The sequence below is a fragment of the Mus caroli genome, chromosome 8, assembly GCF_900094665.2.
Source record: "Mus caroli chromosome 8, CAROLI_EIJ_v1.1, whole genome shotgun sequence".
NCBI classification, from domain to species: Eukaryota; Metazoa; Chordata; class Mammalia; order Rodentia; family Muridae; genus Mus; species Mus caroli.
Window position 1 is genome coordinate 98,658,374 of NC_034577.1, and position 13,405 is coordinate 98,671,778.

General features: G+C 44.3%; 1 protein-coding gene across 1 annotated transcript in view; it reads left to right on the forward strand.

Moving 5' to 3' along the window:
• The window catches only part of Wwp2 (WW domain containing E3 ubiquitin protein ligase 2), a 118,073-nt gene that overhangs the window by 86,874 nt on the left and 17,794 nt on the right, over nucleotides 1–13,405 (forward strand). The window contains exon 9 of the mRNA XM_021171082.2: nucleotides 7,769–7,858. Within this exon, the coding sequence (XP_021026741.1) occupies nucleotides 7,769–7,858 (90 nt within the window). The remainder of the gene's footprint in view (nucleotides 1–7,768; nucleotides 7,859–13,405) is intronic.

Genomic DNA, 13,405 nt, shown 5'->3' on the forward strand with positions numbered 1-13,405 from the left:
GGGAAGTAATGCCCAACTAGTAGTTTGCCAGGCACTGTATAGTAAAACTGGACTAAGGACTACATGTGATTGCATACTTTACATAGAGGAAGAACTAGCACTCAGGAAACAGATCCAAGAGGATCTTAAATATGGGGCTAGCTTGGTCAATACAACAAGGTTGGGGACAACCTGGAGTGAGATTCTATCTCATCCATAAAAACAAACAAAAAGCAAAACAACAAGAAAAGCAAACTGTTCTTCTGGAAGTGGAATTCCTGCACCATAGACCATCAGTGTCAGTGGGAGCCCTCACACTGCTTCCTCTGGTTGGCTTGTGGGGCACTCTTCATTGGGCAGCCATTGTGCAGTCTTGCTAAAAATCATTGTCAGCTCCTTTTCATTGGGCCAATCTAAGGAATATGATTGACATCTTTTTTTTTTTAAGATTTATTTATTATTATATCTAAGTATACTGTAGCTGTCTTCAGACACCAGAAGAGGGCATCAGGTCTTGTTACAGATGGTTGTGAGCCACCATGTGGTTGCTGGGAATTGAACTCAGGACCTCCAGAAGAGCAGTCAGTGCTCTTAACTGCTGAACCATCTCTTCAGCCCAACTGACATCTTTTTGTGGTTTGCATTTTAATTTCTTTAAGAACTATTGAAACTTTAGTATTTTGCTTCTTTATGAATTACTTTATTTAATTTTTGTTCCACTTTTCTATTTGGCTATTTGTGTTTCTTTTTGTATATATGTATGTATGTGTATATGCATGCATGTAATTATGTGTGTATGTATGCAGGTATGTAATCTGCAGGATTTGTTTACTTATGATAGGATCTCATATAGCTTAGGATGGCCTTGAACTTATTCTGTAGCCTAGGAGTCTGACTGGGACTCTATCCTCCTGTCTCTGCCTCTTGAGTACTGTGGCTTCATGGATTTTATTGTTGTTGTTTGTTTGTTTGTTTGTTTGTAGGCCATGCTAGCATGGAACTCAGAGATCCCCCTGCCTCTCCCTCCTGAGTGCTGGGATAAAGGTGTGCGCCACCACCACGTAGCTTATTTTTTCATGATTCCTAATATGTGCTAGGTAATCCAATTATATATATATTGGATATATATATATATATATATCCAATACTTTTCCCCAGGCTACAGCTTGTCTTTCTACCATGTATAATGCCTTTAAAAAAAATGGAGCAGCAGAGATCCTAACTCCACCCTAACTCCAGTCCCAGGAGATATGCACAGGTATGCTATTCTTACACACATACAGATAGTTCATTTTGTTGATTTAAAAAAAAAAGATTTCATTTTTATTTTTAATTATGTGTATATGTGTATATGCGCTCCTGAGTGAGGTGCCCTAAGGAGCCAGAAACTTTGGATTTCCTGGAACTGGAGTGGCAGTGAGCCACCTGACAGGGACGCTGGGAACCAAGTGTCTTTAGGAAGAGCAGGGAATGTTCTTATCCACTGAGCCATCTCTCCAGCCCCCATTGTAGATCCACATTCAGTTTGATATTTTATCGTCTTTAAAGTCAGTACATAACATTGTTTACCTGACAGTGTCTTAGAATGTTAATCATGGGCTGGAGAGATGGCTCAGTGGGTAAGAGCACTGACTGCTCTTCCAAAGGTCCTGAGTTCAATTCCCAGCAACCACATGGTGGCTCAAAACCATCTGTAATGAGATCTGATGCCCTCTTCTGCTGTGTCTGAAGACAGCCACAGTATACTCATATACATAAAATAAATAAATAAATCTTAAAAAAAAAAAGCAATATTTAAAAAAAAAAGGATGTTAATCATACAGGGCCAATTTGGACTTAACTAAAACCAGTATGTTTATATAATTCAATTTCATTACATTTGTTTTGTGAGTGTGTGGAGGTGAGAGACTACTTCAGAGCGTTGGTTCTGTCCTGCTGTGTGGGTCCCAGGATCAAACTGAAGCCCAGCGGTAAGGGTCCCTACTAATCTTCCCAGGCTCTACCATTTAAGCTCAGGTTTGGCTTTATCGAGCATGTTGTCTGTTAACTAGCTTTTCCATCCAATATGTTGCAACATCTGAATAACTTTGTTTCCAGTTTGTTTTGAGAGTGGAATCCTCCCAATACAGAAATAGCCTTGCTCATTGCACCATCGGGGGCCATCACAGCAGGGTTTCTGCCAGGCTGTGATTGATGAGCCATGATATGATAGGTGCTCTTATAGCTCCACCTCTGATGCATAATTGTTTCCTTGGGCTCTGTTCTAGAGGAAAGCATGCTAACTTTTAGGGCATTCGTATAGAAAGGGTATTGAACAAGTTGCCAAATTGCCTTTAGAAAAAAAATACTTTTGTTCTCATCCAATCTTTTCAGATTATCTACCTATGTTGCCAACCTTCCATTTGAAAAGTGTGTGAGTGTGTGTGTGTGTGTGTGTGTGTATGGTGTGTGTGTGTGTGTGTGTGTGAGACAGAGACCATTTCTGAGACTTGTCTTGATTTTCTTATATTTGAATGTTGCCAGACTTCACTTGGGGCTTTCCAACGGGATGGTTGAAGAGGAAAAGAAAACAGACTTAATTCAGGAAACTCAGTAGCTGCTACTCTGACATCCTGAGCTTAGGGGACATAAAATGCTGTTGGTAGTTATTAAAAGGAAATTAGTATGCTTAGACTGAAGTTCTAGTTCAGAATTCAGAAAAGGCCCCAGGAGAAGGATGAAGCTGTACACAGTCCCTACTCTGTTGAGGAAAAAAACCACTGAAGTCAGGCACCAATATGAAGGTGACTGGGCCCTACATTAATTTTACATTAGGATTCCTAACAGTAGCAAAATTACAGTTACCAAGTAGCCACAAAAATAATTTTATGGCTGGAGGTCACCACACATGAGAAACTGTATTAAAAGGTCGCAGCATTAGGAAGGTTGAGAACCACTGGACTAGGTAATCTGGGTTGGTTTTCAACTCAGGATCTCCCTGTTTTAGCCTTTGGAATGTGGAAATTATAAATATGTGTATATCACCATCTCAGTCTTATGATTTTGTTTAATTTTTATTAATTGCTTTTTAAGTTATTTTTGAAAATTTCATATAATTTACGTAATATGTTTGCTCATATCCATCTAGTGTTAACTCTTTCTACTCTGCCTCGTGTTCCTACCCCACCACCTTCTCAGTGGCTTTGTCTTCTAATGGGAAAAGCAGGTTTTCTTTAACGGAGAGGGCCATTAGTGACTACAGGTAGTCAGTACTTTTTCTCAGACTGGATTTTGAACATTTAACCATATAATTTTATAAAGGTTATTTAGGAAGAACCCTGACACTAACTTGAACTCTTTACCATTAGCTTTCTCCTATTTTTGGTGAGACTGAGATTCTGTCCAAACCTAGGATGTCTGACTATAGCCTGCATTTGCAGTTAGAGGATCACTCAGTCCTGGGGATTTTTAATGGAGAATCACTTCGGGGGAAATTTTCTGCACGCTAACTAAGCCAACTACTAACTGAAGAGTTTTGATACTTTCTCTAGCTCGGGCTGTCTTGATGGCCTAATCCTTCTGTCTTTACCTCCCAAGTGCTGAGACTGTGCACCACACCAAGCTGACAGTGATTTTTTAGATAGCTGAGTAGAGTTTGAACGATACACATCAGAGTAAAGGAATGAAGGTAGTTTAGGGAGAAGAAAATTACCTTAAGACTGAATGAAATTGGAGATTACGTCTTAAATCTTTTCAAAAACAAGACCCATTGTTGCCCACGTTCCGCCAGGTGTCTTTCACTGAGGGCTGAGGAGCAATGTGTTGGGTAGTGACCTGAAACAAACTCGCTGCTTTGAACACCGTTTCTGAGAGCATCAAAGACAGCTATTCAGTGGGGTAGATAGAACCTACTCGACCCGGATGCAGCCGATCGAGACCCACGGCAGTGGATTGAAAAGGCTTTTCATCTCAGTGTGAGGAAGATGCTTCGAAGGGACAGAAACTTAACCCCTGGCAGGGATATGCTGACAAAAAGTCAAAGGCAGTATCATTTTCTTGGCACGAGGAGACCAAGCCAAGATAGTCGGGAGGCTTAATCTATGTGGGTCAGCAGAAGCAGGAGGCTCGTGTGGCTGCTGACAGAAGTGACCCACTGTGCTGAATGAATGAGGAAGGGATCTGTGTGACTTATGAATAGCTGTGCAGGTAAGGGAAGAGTGAGAGTTTTCAAAGAAAGGGAGGCAAGCCAGGTCAGGGGTCAGGGAAGACCCACACAGTCATTTAGTCTGAGCAGGAGTCCAATTTGAAAAGGAAAAATGTAGATCTTAACAAGGCGGTGGAAGGAAGGTCTTGTTCCTCCACTGTTTTGCTAGCTGAGTCTGGTGAGAGGGTTCATAAGGATACGGAGCAGGGCTGGACAATAGCAGTCCCTGAAAGAGAGACTTTCATTCCTAGGATCAGCTGTGATCAAAGATGGGAGGGCAGAGCTCCTAGGCCTGTGGGCTAAAAGAGCTGCTAGAACTGTAGCAGGCTGCAGGGAAGGGGGTTAACACAATTTTGTATCTTGGTAGTTCAATACCACTGTGTGGGTTAAAGGCATCCATTGCTTGGAATTGCCTATCTTCAAATTAAAATATTAGGCAGGGTATAATAAAGCCGTTTTCCTTGTTTCAAATGAAAATTGGAATGAAAGTTAAATGGAAACTGTGCAAGATGAGTTATATACTGAAAGAAAAATGTGTCCATGGGTTTTGTTTGTTTTTTAAGTCTCCAATTTCTACAACAGATATTTTATCTTTTAAGGAAGTGTATTCCAGGCTGGGTTTGGTAATACATGACTATAAATCCCAGCATACAAGAGGCTGAAGCAGGAGGATGCTGAGTTTGAAGCCAGCAAGGCTGCATAAAAAGACCCTGTTTCGCTGGGCGTGGTGGCGCAAGCCTTTAATCCCAGCACTCAGGAGGCTGAGGCAGGCAGATTTTTTAATTCAAGGCCAGCCTGGTCTACAAAGTGAGTTCCAGGACAGCCAGGGCTATACAGAGAAACCCTGTCTCAAACCCCCCCCCCCAAAAAAAAAAACAAAAACAACAAAAGAAAACCCTGTTTCAAAAAGTGGGGTAAGGACACCTTCTTTCTCTCAGGTACTGGTTACATTGAAACAAATTTCTATCTTCAAACAAGCATTGCAGAGCCAGTGAGATAGCAGCATGAAAGCACTTGCCTCACATGCCTGATGACCTGAGTTCAATCCCCAGGTCCCATGGGAAGGTGGGAGGAGAGAACCAAGTCAGTTAAGTTGTCTGCTGACTTCATGTGCGTGCGGTGGCGAACATACATCTGCACATATGTGTTAGACACATAAGCAGGCACACAACAAGCATAACATTTTAAAAACAAGCTTTTTGTCAGAATAAACTCTGGTGAGTGTCCTCCTAAAATCCCAGGCAGGCAGTACCCGCAGTAGATGTAACTGACACCAGGTAACCCAGGGAACTGTGCACAGCCTTCAGGAAGCAGCGCTGGGCAACCTTGGCATCCTTTATAGGTCTCTGTGTTCTGGATAAGTATGGTCATTGCCAGCTATCTCTGAGTAACAGCAGGGCTGGATAGTGGTCCTTAGCTGTATGTATGGTGCCTGAGTTGGTTGACTCTGAGTCACCTATTGCCTTGTCTTTCCCATTGCACACAGGAGCCACCCTCAGTACCCCAGTCTCATATTAACTTACACAGACTGAACCCTGGTTGTCAGATGACAGTGTACTATGTTCCTGGATTGTGTAAATCTATTCAAAAGATTCTCGGCTAATGAATCCTACAGTTTAAAAATAAATATCACTGGCTACATAGTGAGACCCTGTCTCAATATAGATAAATCAATAAGATTTCATCACAAATATATACAGTGCTAAAGGAACAGAACTAGTGGCATAATATTTTTGAGATTTTATTTATTTATTTATTTATTATTTTTTGGTTTTGTGGCTACAGGGTTTCACTGTGTAGCCCTGGCTGTCCTAGAACTCACTCTGTAGATCAGGCTGGCCTCAAACTCAGAAATCCGCCTGCCTCTGCCTCCCAAGTTATTTTATTTTTTTAGAGCTTTGTATTTTTATTTTATTTTTCCATTTCAAATGTTTTCCCTTTCCCAGGTCTCCCCTTCAGAAACCCCTTATCCCATCATCTCTCCCCCTGCCTCTATGAGAGGGCTTCCCCACCCACCCACTGGCATCCTCCCACCCTGGCATTCCCTACACTGGGTCATTGAACACCCTCAGGCTTGAGGGCCTCTCCTCCCACTGATGTCCAACAAGGGCATCCTCTGCCACATATGTGGCCAGCTCCAAGGGTCGCTCCATGTGTATTCCTTAGTTGGTGGTCCAGTCCCTGGGAGCTCTGGGGGGTCTGGCCTGTTGAGATTTTATTTTATTTTTTTTGTCTTTGAGCATTTTTTTCACCTGATTGTAAGTGTGTGCACCTCACACATGCAGCATGCCCAGAGGCTAGGAGAGGGCGTCAGGTACCCTGGTACTGGAGTTACAGATGGGTGCAAGCCATGTGGGCGAGGGCTGGGACTCAAACCCCGCTCCTCTGGAAGAGCAGCTAGTGATTTTAACTACAGAGTCAGCCCTCAGCCCCATGATAATTGTTCTGTTCTGTCCTGTCCTCCCTCTCTCTCTCTCTCTCTCTCTCTCTCTCTCTCTCTCTCTTTCTTTCTTTTGTTTTTTTTTTTTTGGGGGGGGGTTGTTTGTTTGTTTTTTGAAACAGGGTTTCTCTGTATAGTCCTGGCTGTCCTGGAACTCACTCTGTAGACCAGGCTGGCGTCGAACTCAGAAATCCACCTGCCTCTGCCTCCCAAGTGCTGGGATTAAAGGCGTGCGCCACCACACCCGGCTTGTTCTTTTCTTTTCTTTTTTTTTTTTTTTTAAGCAGATTGTGGTAGCTTAAAAGGCAGTAAACTTTTAGAGAAGTCTATGAAACTCAGAAATTGCATGCAAATTTTTGTTAGAAGTTCATTTTAGAAGGAAAACAGCCTCAACCTCCATCATATTCTTTAGGGATCTTTGATCATAGACCACTCAAGAAGAACTTACTTGAAAAACCCACAGAGCAGAGGCTGGAGAGATAGCTCAGCAGTTAAGAATACTGACTGCTCTTCCGGAGGTCCTGAGTTCAATTCCCAGCAACCACATGGTGGCTCACAACCATCTGTAATGGGATCTGTTACCCTCTTCTGGTGTCTGAAGACAGATATAGTGTACTCATATACATAAAATAAATAAATAAAATCTTTAAAAAAAACAACAACAACAAAAAAAAAAACCACAGAGCAGTTGGAGAGATGGCCTGTCAGTGGTGAAGAACACACAGTGCTCTTTCAGAGGACCTTAGTGTCATTCCCAGGTTGGGTGGCTCGCCACTGCCTGCAGCCTTAGCCCCAGGGGATCCAGTGTGGCTTTCTCGGACACTTGCACTCACGTGCATATACACTCACATGCATACACCCTTACACAGACACACATGCACACACTCATAATTAAAGATTAATCTTTAAGAAAGAAAAACTCAGGCCATACAGGCAGGTGCTTCGGGAGGATTTATAATAATATCTGCTATAAAGGGACACTACTGTAGTTTGTCAAAACGGTTCTAGCAGCAGCACAGAGCTGGTGTGACACTGGGCTGACCTTGAATGTCCTCATCTTTGGCTTTTTTCTTTTGAGCCCATCCATGGTGAAGGACTCCCTTCATAACTGGGCCTGTACCTTTCAACTGAAATGTCATGCCTCCCCTTGGTTTTTTATTTTCCAGATGGGAACAGAGAGAGCTGCCCAATGGGCGTGTCTATTATGTTGATCACAACACCAAGACCACCACCTGGGAGCGGCCTCTTCCTCCAGGGTAAGACTTGAGACTCTAGAATGGCTAATGGGTACCAGGACTCTCCCATAGGCATCTCCACCACTCCAGAACGTTGTCTTGATCTTACCCTGTTTTCTTTTGCTGGCTTTCCCTTCCTCCCAGTCTCCCCAACTCCAGCCTGTCCTTTTTCGTCCACATGCTTTGCATTGTCACTAACTCATGGGCAGGGGCTCTCTTACTGTGTGATACTTGGTGCTGACAGAACACTGATCCTGGAGCCTGGAGGGCTGAAGAAGCCTCCTGGGCCTTGAGCCTTAGTTAGCTCTCTAACTCCTGTGGATTGGCAATTCAGTTTCTTTCTCCAGAGGCAGCAGACAGTTACCCTGGGTCTCTTGATGAGTTTTCCTCTCCAGTCATCTTAATTCAGCCCTCCTTCTTGGAATGTACTGTAATGTGTTGCAGGTACTATAATGTGTTGGAGTTTAGTAGGTACAGGGTGATTAAGAAAAAGGATTGGAAGCTGGGAGATGCTCAGAGGTTAAGAGCACTGACTGTTCTTCCAGAAACCTGGCTTCATGGGTGGGCAGTGGTGGCACACACCTTTAATCCCAGTACTTGGGAGTTCGAGGCCAGCCTGGTCTACGGAGTGAGGACAGCCAGGGCTATACAGAGAAACCTTGTCTCGAAAAATAAAAATAAAACAAAAAAAGAGACTTCAGTTTCTAGCACCCATGTCAGGTGGCCCATAACCACCTGTGACTCCAGCTCTGGAGTATCTGATTTCCTCTTCTAGATTCTGAGGGCAGCCACACATATGCACATAACCACACACATACATATGAACATAAGTACAATTCTTAAAGAAAGGAAAGAAGGAAGGAAGAAAAGAAAAAAAAAGACAGAGGGCCGGGGCGAGTAGCTGGGGAGGTGGAGCAGTTGGAAGAGTCCTTGCTCTGCAAGCATGAGAGCTGAGTTCTGATTCCAGCACCCATCTGAGAGCCAGGTGCAGTATGCGTCTGTCATCCCAACACCACAGAGACAGAGACAGAGACAGAGACAGGAGGATCCCTGGGGCTCACTGGCCAGCTGATCTAGCTGAGTCCAGGTCCAGGTTCAGTAAATACCCTGCTTCCAAAAACAACATGGAGGGCAATAGAGGGAAAGACATCAAAGTCACCGTCTGCCCTTCATACCTGTGTACATATACACACATCTGTACACATACACACGAACATGTATACAAATGCAGCATGTATGCATGTACAGAGAAAAAGAGAGTTGCTGCATTTCCTGAAAAGTGGGATGTTCCTAATTCTTCTGTGCTTGGTGAGAACACAGTAGAGTTCTCCAAAACCCAAGGCCAACAGAGACTTCCAAGTGGGGGAGACTTGTCCAAGTTCAAGGAAAAAGGGGGTTTGATTTCCTGTCTGCAGGGACAGAAAGGTCTTTCTCTCCTGGTCTTGAGAGCTTACAAAAGGGAATGCATTTTGCTCTCAAGAATGCCCTTGCCAGGCAGTGGTGGCACACACCTTTGATCCCAGCACTTGGGAGGCAGAGGCAGGTGGATTTCTGAGTTCGAGGCTAGCCTGGTCTACAGAGTGAGTTCCAGGACAGCCAGGGCTACACAGAGAAACCCCGTCTTGAAAAAAACCAAGAGAGAGAGAGAGAGAATATGAGAATGCCTTTAACCACCCCACCCACCCCCAGTGTAGCCACGAAAAGCTTCTGTTTAAATATGAACATTGTGAACATTGTCCTCCTAGTTTGCCCAGAGAAAGGATGGTGGCTTGTGGCTTGTGTGCGCTCTGGGAAGAGCCTCTGTGTTTGTTAAGTTCAGCTGTCAGGTGCGTGCCAGACAAATCCCACCGTCTGGCTCCACAGATTGTACACATGCTGCTATTGCTCCAGTTTTCAGTAGAGCGCTGGGTTTTCCTTTTTCTTCCTTGCTTGCCTGTGAGTGGTGCTCCCCACTTATCATCTGTAGTGTTTAAGTTTCTACTTGAAGGTTCTTGGTGAAAGAACCATAAAAGATCTGCTCTTATAGTAAACGGAAACCTTTAGGCTTATTTACCTGGTAACAATCCTGTTTGCCTGGCCAAAGTCCTTCTGTGTAGAACAATGTCCCTAGCACTGCTATTTTGAGGATATACAGGTGGATATATGAATAGTGTATAGGGAATGTACAAGGAGGGGAAGGCTTGAATAAAACCCTATGTTCCGGGTGTGCCCAGCGGAGCCGAAGTGAACGGGCTGACTGGGCCCTCAGACGCGGCTGTGTTCTTAATGATCATGACTCCTATACAAGGTTTTGTGGGGAATGAATTGTGGAGTCATCCAACTTAAGAGCTTGGAGTTTTGGAACTAGAGAGATGGTGCAGCTGAGGGTGTGTCAGAAGCACTGAGCTCAGGTCCAAGCACCTGTGTCAGGTGGCTTACTGTAACTCCAGCTCCAGGGCATCCCTCTGCTGGCCTCCAAGAGCACTCATATGTATGCAGCACATACATGTGCACACACACAGACACACACATACACACACACATACATACATACACACACACACCCCTTAAAAAGGAAGTTTGAAATTCAGGATAGTGGAAGACTTCTAGGTAAATAGGTAGATTAGGCATGTATTTATCTCATTCTTCCTGAAAACCTGCTAATGGCAGTAAGTTTATTTTAGGAAAAGTATAAATGGTCAAAAATAGGAGCTAGCCTGGCATGGTAGCACATTCCTGTGGTGCTAGCCTAGGAGCTGGAGACCAAGATGTCAGAGAGAAGTTCACAAGAAGAATGGAGGGACTAGAGGAAGAGGGAGACAGACAGACTACACACAAGGAGATGTTGAGCAGAGTGTCTTTGCTGATAGGTAATGGTAGAACTGAGGAAGCCCGCAGCTCGAATAATGTTTGTTTTGCAGCACAGAGCTCCAATGACCCTAAGGAGGGTGTGGGCTGGGCTGGAAACCTAATGGCTTTGCTGTTGGTGCTTTTGTAAGAGCTGTGCAAGTCTCAGGTTGTCAGTCATCACCCCCATTCTGCTGCCTCCCATGCACGTCTGAGCACATACTTCCTGCCACGCGTGCGTATGCACATACACACACGCACACACACACTCATACAGCCCTGTGGCTGTTAATGACCTTGAAAAGTTTCTCAGAGAACTGGACCAGTCTTGGGCACAGCCATAACTATAGCAGTAGACTGAAGAAACCATGCCTTTGGATGAAAACTGGAAGATTTTTTGCTGGAGAAACTGGCCAGCCTGCAGGAGGAGAACTGCTGACTGTGACATTTGAGGACCTTGACGTGGCCCAGCTAATTAAGCCTCTACATCAGTGAAGAAAAGCATGCCTGCAGCTCCCACCAGAATACTCAGCCTGCTCCTGGTTACAGATGCAGCTGCACAATGCAAGAGCAGCAGATGGGGTGTGGAGGGACTCAATATTAACAACACAGGGAACACCCCCCACACCCCAAAGGAGAAAAAGAAAAACTAAATTGTTGTTGTTGATATGGTTATCAGTATTAGCCTTGAATTCATAATGGTTCTCCTGTCTTTGTTTCCTGAATACTGGGATTACAGGCATGGCCCACCATGCCCAACTTCTAAATTTTAATTAATATCCTCAAAGGTTTGAGGGAAAAATTAAAATACAGCCTGGGTATATGAACCGAGGATCATGAAATAAACCACGCCCTAAGCAAGAGTCTGTGAAAGGTAACATAGGCAGAGAGAAGAAAATCAAAGCCCAGCTCAGTGGGTCACACTTGTGATCTCAGTTCTTTGTACTTGCACGTGTGTGAGTGTTTTGCCTGTGAAGGCGTCAGATCCCCAAGACTGGAGATACAGACATGGCGAGTTGCCATGTGAGTGTTGGACTTGAACCTGAACAACGAGGTCTTAACCAGTTACGAATCAACAGTCCAGCCCCATAATCTCAGCTTGTGAGAAGCAGAGGCAGGAGGATCAGCTTTCAAGGCCATCCTCAGCTACATGATGAGCTGGAAGCCGGCCTGAACTGCATGAGACCATGTCAGAAAACAGACAGCAACCACCAACCAAACAAACAAACAAATAAACAGAAAAAAAAGGAAAGAAAGAAAACCCCAATGCATTAGAATGTTTGGAGACATGAAAATTAGAAGATGAGTGTAGGGAACCTGGTTCCCAAGTATGAGTCCTAGCAAGGGAGAGACAACGAAGTGACTGTTCCAACAAAAATAGAAAACGACCTAAACTGGGGGCAGCAAGATGGGGGAAGTGCCAGCCACTGGACCTTAGTTCAGTCCCTGGAACCTACTGATTCCTGAGATATATCCTCTGACTACCATACATGCACATGTGCATGCTCACGCATGCGTGTGCGCGCACACACACACTTTAAATAAAATGTAATTAAAATTTTTTTTTTTGAGACAGGGTTTGGCTGTCCTGGAACTCACTTTGTAGACCAGGCTGGCCTTGAACTCAGAAATCCGCCTGCCTCTGCCTCCCAAGTGCTGGGATTAAAGGCGTGTGCCACCACACCTGGCGTAAAAACTTTTAAAGGAAAAAAAAAATAAGAGCTGGACATTGTGGTGCATACCTTTAATCCCAGCACTCGAGAGGCAGAAGCAGAAGCAGACGTCATAATGAGTTCCAGGACAGCCATAGCTACATAGTGAGACTCCGTCTTAAAAAAAAAAAAAGGAAAAGGAAAAAAGGAAAGGAAAGGACCACCAAAATGGAAATGGGTAGTATGCAGATTAACAGGGTTCAGCCTGGAAAATGAAGAATGACCCACCCAAGCCACATCTAATGGAATTTCAGGGTGCCAAGAAAAGATGTTAGAAGTTTCCAGAGGGAGAAAATGGGGTACACAGAAAGGATTGGAAGTTAGGAATGCCACGGCAGCTGTAGAGTGGGCCATCCCATTAAGGATGGAAAATGCCTTCCTGTTGCATTAACATTCTACTGTGGAGGATGGAATAAAGGTGTCCTCAGACACGCTGGGTTTCAGAAACTTGACTTTGGAGCCTTTACTCAGAAAGTACTGTGTGATTTATTTCCCCATCTGAGAGCAAGCCAGCCCAGAAGAAAGGATGGGTGCAGCTCACCGCACACTCTGGAAGTCCTGTGGGGAAGAAAGGGTAAGATGACTTGGAGCAACAATGCAGAGCAGAGTGTTGTGACATGCAACTGTCCACTTTAGAGGGATGCCCAAGACATCAATGACACCGAGAAGTCACCCATCCTTTTAGAGAAATACAGCACAAAAATTGGTATCCAAAGTTGGGCATGGTGGCATATACCTTTAAACGCAGCACTCAAGAACCAGAGGCAGGAAGATGTCTGAGGTTAAGGCCAGCATGAATCTAGAGTGAGTTTCACACTAGCCCAGACTACACGGTGAGACCCTTTCTCAAAAATCAACAAACCAATACCCACTCTGACTTAAGCGTTTACAAGGAGTTTTCGGCTCATGTGATGCCCTGATATCTAGTGACCGAGATCTTGTGTCTCAGTACTATGATTCAAGTGCCAGCTTTTCTTCTATCTTTCTGTCTGCTATCTACCGGGACACCTTGTGTAGTTGAACAAGTGGC